Raw genomic sequence first — 11,491 nt, forward strand, 5'->3', positions numbered from 1 at the left:
AATCTGGAAGAAGTGAACAATGCCAAACAGAAGCGTTTTTCCGCATAAAAATCCAGTCAGTGCCGAAGAGGCAGAGGAATTCTTCCAAAAGATGAAAACTGTGGACTACAAAGTAATTGACCAACTCCGGAAGTCTCCTTCCTAGGTCTCGCTTTTGTCTCTACTCATAAGCTTGAGTGAACATCAAAAAGTGCTGATAAAAAACCTTAATGAGGCATATGTTCTGGCCGAGACCACTGTTGAGCAATTGGAAAGAATGGCGGAACAATTCTTTGAAGTCAACTAGATTTCATTTAATAGAAATGACTTGCCCCCCAAAGGAGCCGCCCACAACAAAGCTCTTCATTTGACAGTTAAATATGAAGGGTGCTACGTGAAAAGAGTCATGTTGGATGGCGGATCTGGGGTTGACATCTGTCCTCTCTCAACTTTGCAAAAAATGGAAATTGGGACTGGGTGAATCAGGCCTAACAATGTTTGTGTACGTGCTTTTGATGGCTTCAAGAGAGACATAATAGGGGAGATTGATTTGATCTTAACTATTGGTCCTGTGGATTTTGAAGTGACATTTCAAGTCTTGGACATGGACACTTCTTACAATTTTCTCCTAGGAAGGCCTTGGATCCATGCGGCAGGGGCCGTACCTTCTACTCTACACCAAATGGTTAAGTTTGAACACAAAGATCAGGAAATTGTGGTCCATGGAGAAGAGCAATCAATTTATAGGTACCCGTTAGTCCCCTGTCTGGAGGCTAAAGAAGGTAGCAAGTACATAGTCTACCAAGCTTTTGAGATTGTGGTCGCAGACCAATGTGAGGAAGGAACCCCATGTCCTCAACCCTTTTTGTCCAACGCATCAATCATGGTTTCCAGTGAGATGATCAGGCATGGCTACAAGCCCGGGAAAGGGCTTGGGGCATCTTTGCAAGGCATTACAGAGCTCATCACCTTGGCTGCCAGTAAGAACTTCTGTGGTGTCGGTTTCCAAGCTACAGAAGCCGACGAGAAATGGTCTAAAGAACATAAGAACGACGGGTGGGTTCTACCTCAGCCGGTCCCGCATCTCACCAGAACATTTGTTAAGCCAAAGTATACAGAAAAAGATGAGACCTTCACGACCGAGGAAATTGAGGACATATGTGGAGCCATGAGGCAAATATTATATGAAGCTCACATGGTCCATCCGGGTGAAGGCTCGAGCACTACTGAGGTGCAATTTATGGGGCCCGATTCCAAGCTGCAAAATTGGAAGCCTACTCCGTTCCCAGTCAGGTGGGAATTCTGGTAGTTCAGTCTTGCCATCCTTTCTGCATTCCGAGTTATTCCAGGGTGTAACTCGAATGTTTTCTTTTAGTTTATTGTCTTTTAAATTCCAATGTAAACCCTCCTATCTTCAAATTCAATGAAATGAAATTAATATTTCATCGTATATGAATCTCTTTCTTTATTCTTTCTAGTTTTTGTTACTTTTCTTATTTTTTCTTTCAGTTCTAATAATGCGGACTTAAATAACATGACATGCTTGCGGACTTCATGCCCAGATCCTAATGCGCTGTCTAATTGTGAAATAATGAATCAAGAACCAGAATACGATGAAGATGAGGCTTCTAGGGAAATAAACCGAGAACTGGAACAATTTGAAAATAAGCCTAAGCCAAACCTAAATGAAAATGAGCTAGTTAATTTTGGTAGTTCAGAAGAGGTCCAAGAAACCATGATAAGCATTCACACTGATGAAAGAACTATGGATGCATTGATCCAACTTTTGTTCGAATTCAAAGATGTGTTCGCTTGGTCCTATGATGATATGCCAAGACTAAGTGTTGATTTAGTGGTGCACGAATTGCCAACTTACCCCAATCATCCCCCTGTCCAGCAAAAACAGAGAAAGTTCAAAACTGATATCAGTGACAAGATTAAAGAAAAGGTCACCAAACAGTTAAAAGCGGGTAAGATCCGAGTGGTTCGATACACCACATGGTTGGCTAATGTGGTTCTAGTGCCAAAGAAAGATGGGAAAACCCGAATGTGTGTTGACTATCGGGATCTGAACAAAGCAAGTCCCAAAGACAACTTCCTTTTGCTGAACATCCACATCCTTGTTGGCAACTGCGCCAAACATGAGATACAGTCTTTCGTGGATTGTTATGTTGGATATCAGCAGGTCTGGATGGATGAAGAAGATGCGGAAAAGAAAGCCTTCACCACACCCTGGGGAACTTATTGTTACAGAGTCATGCCTTTTGATTTGAAGAACGTCGAGATGACTGCCATCTTTCATGACATGATGCACCAACAAATTGAGGTGTATGTGGACGATGTGATCATTAAATCAAGAACGCACGACGACCATGTTCGGGATCTGAGGAAGTTCTTTGAGCGACTGCGTAAGTATAACATATAGTTAAATCCAGATAAGTGTGCATTTGGAGTACCATCCGGGAAACTTTTGGGGTTTGTAGTTAGTCGGAGGGGCATTGAGTTAGATCCAACAAAGATAAAGTCTATTCGGGATTTGCCTCCTCCGAGAACCAAGAAAGAGGTTATGAGTCTATTGGGAAGGTTGAACTACATCAGCAGATTCATTGCTCAGTTGACTTTCACATGTGAACCTATATTTAAGCTGTTGAAGAAAGATGCGGCGATTAGATGGACAGATGAGTGTCAGGAAGCTTTCGACAAAATCAAAGAATATCTGTCGAATCTGCCAGTCTTGGTCCCACCCGAACCTGGAAGGCCTTTGTTCTTATATTTGACAGTCTTGGAGAATTCCTTTGGATGTGTTCTCGGGCAACATGATGTGACCGGGAAGAAAGAACAAGCCATATACTATTTGAGCAAGAAGTTCACTAGTTATGAGGCCAAATACACTTTGTTGGAAAGAACTTGTTGCGCCCTAACTTGGGTCACTCAGAAGCTTAGACATTACTTGTTGGCTTATACCACCTACCTCATAACCAAGTTGGACCCATTGAAGTACATATTCCAAAAGCTGATGCCCACAGGGAGGTTAGTGAAATGGCAAATCCTGCTCACTGAGTTAGACATAGTTTTTGTCACCCGCACGGCAATGAAAGCTCAAGCTTTAGCAGATCACCTAGCTGAAAATCCTATTGATGATGAATATCAACCTCTGAGTACTTACTTTCCGGACGAGGAAGTAAATTCAGACGAGGTAATTCTAGAGGACACTAACGCTTGGAAAATATTCTTCGATGGAGCTGTGAATGCAAAAGGTGTCGGGATTGGGGCAATTTTGGTCTCACCCACCGGTCAGCACTATCCGGCCACAGCCCGGCTTCGGTTTTTCTGCACAAACAACACTACCGAGTATGAAGTCTGCATTATGGGCATGAATATGGCAATCGACCAAGAGGTGGAAGAATTGTTAATCATGGGAGATTCTGACTTGATTATCCAACAAGCTCAGGGAGAATGGGAAACTTGGGATGTCAAGCTTATTCCATATAGGCAACATGTGGAAGATCTGAGCAAGCAGTTCAAATCTGTCGAGTTCACGTACGTCCCTCGGTTTCATAATGGGTTGGCCGATGCACTAGCCACTTTGGCCTCGATGTTACCATATCCAAGAACTGTCCACATTGACCCAATGGAAATCCAAATTCGAGAAAGACATGGTTATTGCGGCGCAATTGAAATAGAGCCTGATGTTCAGCCATGGTATCATGATATCAAAAGATACATGAAAACAAAAGAATATCTTGAGCAAGCTAGTGGAGACCAAAAGAGAACCATTAGAAGGCTTGCTAGTGGTTTCTTCTTGAGCGGTGGGGTTTTGTACAAAAGGACTCCAAATCTGAACCTTTTAAGATGTATGGATGCCCAAGAGGTCGGAAGAATCATGAATGAAATGCATGCAGGAGTGTGTGGTCCCCATATGAATGGATACCTCCTTGCAAAGAAAATCCTTCGAGCAGGCTATTACTGGATGACTATGGAAAAAATTGCTTCAGTTTTGTCCGAAAGTGTCATTAGTGTCAGGTATACGGTGACCTGATTCATGCACCACCTTCAGAACTGCATCCTATGTCAGCACCGTGGTCGTTCGTTGCTTGGGGTATGGATGTCATTGGGCCAATCAAGCTAAAAGCTTCAAATGGGCACAGATTCATATTGGTTACCATTGATTATTTTACAAAATGGGTCGAAGCAGTCACTCTCAAAGCCGTCACTAAGAAAGTATTGGTGGACTTCGTGCACTCCAACATCATATGCCATTTTGGTATTCCTAAAACTATCATTACGGACAATATTGCAAATTTGAACAATCATTTGATGAGGGAAGTATGTGAACAATTTAAGATTACGCATCGGAATTCTACCCCTTATCGGCCCAAAGCTAATGGTGTCGTTGAAGCAGCAAACAAGAACATCAAGAATATTCTTAGAAAAATGATTCAAAGCTCTAGACAATGCATGAAAAGTTGTCGTTTGCATTGTTGGGATATTGCACAACTGTGCGCACATCAGTTGGAGCAACGCCCTATCTATTGGTTTATGGCACTGAAGTCGTAATACCCACAGAAGTTGAAATTCCATCTCTCCGAATCATCGTTGAAGCTAAGATTGAGGATAATGATTGGATCAAGACCCGTCTAGAACAATTAACCCTGGTTGATGAAAAACGGATGGCTGCAGTTTGCCACGGGCAGTTGTATCAACAAAGAGTGGCCCGTGCCTACAACAAGAAAGTACGGCCTTGGAACTTTGAAGTGGGGCAACTCGTTTTGAGATGAATTCTCCCGCATCACAAGGAAGCAAAAGGAAAGTTAGCTCCAAAATTAGAAAGGCCCATACATTTTAAGAAAATTGTTGCCGAAAGGGGCATTATACTTGGGAGACATTGAAGGAAATGACCCTGAAACAGCTGTCAATGCAGACACGGTCAAAAGGTATTACGTTTAACCCTTCTGCGGTACCGATATTATCCGATTGGGATGACGAAGGCTTTCATTCCTGCTACCCCAAACACTTCAACCTTTTTCTAACCCTTTGAGCCGGTTACCTTTCTTTGATTACCCTCTTTGGAACCCGAAAACGTCTGTAAAAAATCAAAAACAAAGTTTTCCCTGAACTACATTCGACTTGATTCCGAAAGGATACGTAGGCAGCCTCTCTCTGGGGTTCAGTCACACCAAAACAAAAATTCACATTTCCCCAAAGTTGAAACTGGGGCAGAATTTATAATTGTTCGGCGACGTTTCACCTGAAAGGTTCCAAAGTTGTAGTTCAATCCAAACGCTTTTTACCCAAAATCCTTCTAATCAATCGGTAAAGAAGTTCAAAATGGGAGGATGTTGGTTATCTGGATTTGATACAATCAAATGAGAGAAACAAAATAAGAGAGTCTTATTGGTGAAAACCCACACGGGCATCATAAGGCGATGGTGAGCAGAGAAATTGAAAATGAGAGAGTCTTGCTAGCGAAAACTCGCAAAGAGCACTATAAGGCGACGATGAGAAGAGAAATGAGAGAGGTCAGTTGGTGAAAACTCGCAAAGGGCGCCATTGATCGAAAAGAAGGAATTCCTTACAACCATCGACACTGATAAGAGTCCTGGCAAGGTTTCTCGGTTTTGAGGTATGAGTTATGATGGGTTTACAAGAGTTGGATGGTTTGCACAGATCGGGTATCCAGTCCAAGAAGCATGTCATATCTATTGAATTCCGCATGCGCTCCATATAAGTCCTTCTTTCCTTCCCCAAAAAAGGACACTTCTCGTTAAATTCATTATCCTATCCTTTGTTTACTTTTCTTTGAATCCCTTTCGGTTTAATCCTTCTCCGAAACTAATATAAAGAAAAGATGGCAAGATTGGTTTTACAGGGTTCTGCTTAACAAAAGCCAAAATTCAAGAAAAAGCACCTAGCCTCAGCAGGTGCATCAAGTTGATCTTGACTGGCCATGATGGCCGATGCTCCAGATTCAAAATTATTGAAAAGGAAAGAAATCCAAAGTCAAGTGCCCATAAAGGCAAAATAAAATGAATAGGCCAAAGCCCCCCACGGGCTAACCATCATGTGAAATTTTGGAAAGTCAAGATCCCTGGGTTTAAAAGAGAGATTGATCTCCAGAAAGCCAGCGAGCAACAGAGATTTTCATCGAAAGAGTTGGGCCGAGATCAAGTGATCAAAACAATCAAGACCACAAAATCAACCATCGTTTCAAACTGACAAATTGTTCTTTGATTTGAAAACAGATGTAGTCCAAAACAACCTTGCAAAAAGCAGGAGCAATAAAAGCAAGGCACGCAAAAACCAAAACGGTTCTACAACAAAAGTTGACCCAAAAAGGGAAGTACTTTTAAACCCTCCATTCAATCCCCTAAATAAAATGAAGAGTGAAGTAAAACAAAAAAAAGAAGAAAGAAAGAAAGAAGAAAATCCAAAATCATGGTAGCCTAGGGTCCCTAATCTCTAGTTATGTTTTCCTAACATAGGGTCTCATTCCCTAGTCACTCCCAGCATAACCTAGTAAGTTTTTTATTATAGGTTTCCACTCTAGTTGATCCCCAGCATAACCTGTGGACCTCCCCGGCATAACCCAAGGACCTTTTTCTTTTCCGGCATAACCCGATGACTTTCCCAGCAAAATCCGTGGACCTCCCCGGCATAACCCGAGGACCTTTTTTCTTTTCCAGCATAACCCGATGGCTTTCTCGGCATAACCCGTGGACCTCCCCGGCATAACCCAAGGACCTTTTTCTTTTTTGGAAAAACCCTGGACCTCTCCGGCATAACCGGAGGACCTTTTTTCTTTTCCGGCATAACCCAATAACTTTCCCAGCATAACTCGTGGACCTCACCGGTATAACTCGATAACTTTCCCAGTATAATCCGTGGACCTCTCTGGCATAACCCGAGGACCTTTTTATTTTCCGGCATAACCCGATGACTTTCCCATTATAACCCGTGGACCTCCCCGGTATAACCCGAGGACCTTTTTTCTTTTCCGGCATAACTCGTGGACCTCCCCGGCATAACCTGAGGACCTTTTTCTTTTTAGGCATAACCCGATGACTTCTCTGGCATAACCCGTGGACCTCCTCGGCATAACTACATGACCTTTTTCTTTTCCAGCATAACCTGGTAATCTTCCCAACTTGGGTCTCCAATCCTCATTTGATTGCATTTTAGATATAGGGCCTCCACCCCCTAATCTTTTTCTTAGGGATACACAATCCCGATTTTAATTGCTTTCAATATAGAAATAGTTTTGTTGCAATAACTCACGAAATTTTCCTAGTGAAAACTGGGGCAGAAAATTTCGTTTGTTTGTTTTCTTTGGTGCTTGAACAGGTTTTCACCGTGAGGCACAAGGTTTGAGATGACCAAAAGAAGAAGTCTTAACCCAAATAAAAGAAAAGAAGAACAAGAAAAGAAGTTGAACTCTAAGTGTAGAAGCGGAGAAAAGATGCGGACTGCCCAAGATATGATTGAAATCACAAGTTTTGCATGTCCCGCCTTGATCCGAAAAGCTGAAGAAGAATGAACCAGTGGTTGCAGCTAACGAGCAACAAGATTCAGATCAGAGTCTGCAGGAAGAGTCATCCAAGACTCAAGATCAAGCTTCAGAAGGTTTATAGATAGGAATCTTGTAACTCGTAGTTGATAGGCTTAGCTAGTTTAGCTTTTCATCTTTTATTTCGGTGTAATAAGGAGCTCAGCAAGTAGAAACAGCTGTAACAGCAGTAAAATCACATTTTCACGGTAGTCCCAGCTACCAAAACTTTCAGAACTACACTGACCTGATTTCTTTATAGCCAAGGATATGTAGGCAACCTCCGAAGCAAGGTTCGATCAGACTTTTTCAAAAGATGCTTCTCATGGAGTTTCAAACGGGCAAAAATCGCTCGTAATTGCTCATTTTATCTTTGCCTGAAAACAGAGGCGGATGTAGTGTATTACCTATGGGTTCAACTGAACCCATAACTTTCGACGCGGAGTAAAAAATTGTATGTAAATTTTTTTAAAATTGTAAAAATAGTAGATATGAACCCATAACTTTAAAAATATAATGGATAACATTAAAATTGAACCCATAGAATTTAAATCCTGGATCCGTCTCTGCCCGAAAACCCTTCGTATTTTCGAGCAAAGAGGGGCAGCTGTGTGCATGTGATTTTTGCCCTATATGAATTACTCCTATAAAATCCAAGAAAATAGATTTTTTCCAATTATTTGCCATTTTATATGAATTCTTTAAAAATTCACTTCTCGGGCTTGAGACCTCGGAATTCGATTCCGGGTATATGCCCAAGTCCCAAATTTTACCACGGTCCCTACGAGGCCGTCGGATCACAGGTCCGGGTCCGTTTACCAAAAATGTTGATCAAAGTCAACTTTATTAAATTTTAAAAGCCAATTTCCATATTTTTCTTAGTTTTCACATAAAAGCTTTCTGGAAACGTGCCCGGACTGCGCACACAAATTGAGGTTAGACAAAGAGAGGTTTTTAAGGCCTCGGAACACAGAATTTGCTTGTAACACAAGTGATGACCTTTTGGGTCATCACATTGTCCACCTCTAAAACAATCGTTCGTCTTCGAACGAACATAGAATAGAAGTACCTGAGTCGAAGAAAAGATGGGGATATCGGCTCCGCATATCGGACTCGGACTCCCAAGTCGCTACCTCAACAGGCTGACCTCTCCATTGAACACGAACAGAAGGGAAACTCTTTGATCTCAACTAATGAACCTGCCGGTCTAGAATAGCTACCGGCTCCTCCTCATAGGAAAAATCCTTGTCCAACTGGACAGTGCTGAAGTCTAACACGTGGGATGGATCACATGATACTTCCGAAGCATGGACACATGAAACATTGGATGCACGGCTGATAAACTCGGCGGTGACCCAAGTTTGTAAGCCACCTCTTCCACTCGATCAAGAATCTCAAACGGGCCAATAAATCTAGGGCTAAGCTTTCCCCTCTCCCCAAACCTCATCACGCCCTTCATAGGCGATACCCAAAGCAACACCCGCTCGCCAACCAAGAATGCCACATCACGAACTTTATGGTCGGTATAACTCTTTTGCCTGGACTTAGCTATATGAAGCCTATCCTGAATGATCCTGACCTTGTCCAAGGCATCCTGTACTAGATCCGTACCCAACAACCGAGCCTCTCCCGGCTCAAACCATCCAATTGGCGACCGATACCGCCTACCATATAAAGCCTTATAAGGAGCCATCTGAATGCTCGACTAGTAGCTGTTATTGTAGGAAAACTCCGCTAAAGGCAAGAATTGATCCTACGAGCCTCCAAATTCAAACACAAGCTCGGAGCATATCCTCCAAAATCCAAATAGTACTCTCAGACTGTCCATCCGTCTAAGGATGAAATGATATGCTCAACTCGACCCGTGTGCCCAACCCACGCTGAACTGCCCTCTAGAAATGTGAGGTAAACTGTGTACCTCGGTCCGAAATGATAGACACGGGCACCCCATGAAGACGAAAAATCTCCTGGATATAGATCTCGGCTAACCTCTCGGAAGAATAGGAAACCACTACCGGAATGAAATGTGCTAACTTGGTCAGCGTATCAACAATAACCGACACTGCATAAAAATTCCTCTAAGTCTGTGGGTGTCCAACAACGAAGTCCATAGTGATACGCTCCCACTTCCACTCAGGAATATAAATCTTCTAGAACAAACCACCAGGTCTTTGATGCTCGTACTTTACCTGCTGACAATTCAAACACCCAGCCACATATTGAACAATATCCTTCTTCATCCTCCTCCACCAATAATGTTGCCGCAAATCCTGATACATCTTAGCAGTGCCCGGATGAATAGGGTACCAGGAACTATGGGTCTCCCCTAAAATCAACTCTCGAAGCTCATCCACATTAGGCACACAAACTCGACCCTGCATCCTCAAAGCTCCATCATCTCCAACTGTAACCTTCTTGGCACCTGTATGCTGCACCGTGTCCCTAAGGACACACAAGTGAGGATCATCATATTGTCGATCTCGGATACGCTCAAATAATGAAGAACGAGCGACTGTGCAAGCTAGCACACGACTGGGCTCAGAAACATCAAACCTCACGAACTGATTGGCCAAAGCCTGAACATCCAAAGCAAGCGGTCTCTCACTAACCGGAATATACGCAAGATTGCCCATACTGGCTGACTTCCTACTCAAAGCATCGGCCACCACATTGGCCTTTCCCGGATGATATAAGATGGTGATATCATAGTCTTTCAATAGCTCCAACCACCTTCTCTACCTCAAATTTAGCTCCTTCTGGTTGAATATATACTGTATACTCTTGTGATCCATGAACACCTCACATGACATGCCATACAGATAATGCCTCCAAATATTCAACGCGTGAACAATGGCTGCTAACTCCAAATCATGAACTGGATAATTCTTCTCATGAATCTACAACTGTCGTAAAGCATAACCAATGACCTTGCCATCCTGCATCAACACCGCACCAAGTCCAATACGAGATGCATCACAATAAACTGTATGTGGCCCTAAACTTGTAGTCAAGGCCAACACTGGCGCCGTAGTCAAAGCTGTCTTAAGCTTCTGAAAGCTCGCCTCACACTTATCTAACCACCTAAACTGGGCACCCTTCTAGGTCAACCTGGTCATCGGGGCTGAAATAGATGAAAACCCCTCCACAAACTGATGGTAATAACCTACCAAACCCAAGAAACTCTGGATCTCTGTAGCTGAGGGTCTAGGCCAGTTCTTAACTGCCTCTATCTTCTTCGGATCCACCTGAATACCCTCATTTGAAACAACATGACCTAAGAATGCAACTGAACTCAACCAGAACTCACACTTCGAAAACTTATCATACAACTAACTATCTCTCAAAGTCTGAAGAACCACTCTCAGATGCTGCTCATGCTCCTCCCGGCTATGGGAATAGATCAAAATTTCATCAATGAAGACTATCAAGAATGAATCCAAGTAAGGCTTGAACACCCGGTTCATCAAATCCATAAAAGTTGTTGGGGCATTTGTCAACCCAAATGACATCACCAAGAACTCATAATGCCCGTACCGAGTGCGAAAAGTTGTCTTAGGGACATCGGATGCCATAATCCTCAACTGATGGTAGCCAGATCTCAAGTCAATCTTTAAAAATACCTTGGCACCCTGAAGCTGATCAAATAAATCATCAGTCCTCGGCAATGGATACTTATTCTTGATTGTAACCTTATTCAACTGCCGGTAATCTATACACATCCTCATCGATCCGTCCTTCTTCTTAGCAAACAACACTGGTGCACCCCAAGGCGAGACACTAGGTCTAATATAGCCTTTATAAAGAAATTCTTGCAATTGCTCCTTCAATTCTTTCAACTCAAGTGGGGCCATACGATACGGTGGAATAGAAATGGACTGAGTGCCCAAAGCCAAATCAATGCAGAAGTCAATATCCCTGTTGGGTGGCATACCCGGCAGGTTTGAAGGAAATACTTCAGGAAACTCACGA

The 11,491-nt window shown here is 42.8% G+C and overlaps 1 protein-coding gene across 1 annotated transcript; it reads left to right on the forward strand.

The window, feature by feature from the left end:
- The first annotated feature begins 4,433 nt into the window (after positions 1–4,433).
- LOC138889808 (uncharacterized) lies at positions 4,434–4,757 on the forward strand. Its single transcript, XM_070173144.1, has one exon. The coding sequence runs from the start codon at positions 4,434–4,436 to the stop codon at positions 4,755–4,757; it is 324 nt and encodes a 107-aa protein (XP_070029245.1).
- The last annotated feature ends 6,734 nt before the right edge of the window (positions 4,758–11,491 follow it).

Source organism: Nicotiana sylvestris, chromosome 4, assembly GCF_000393655.2.
Source record: "Nicotiana sylvestris chromosome 4, ASM39365v2, whole genome shotgun sequence".
Lineage (NCBI taxonomy): Eukaryota > Viridiplantae > Streptophyta > Magnoliopsida > Solanales > Solanaceae > Nicotiana > Nicotiana sylvestris.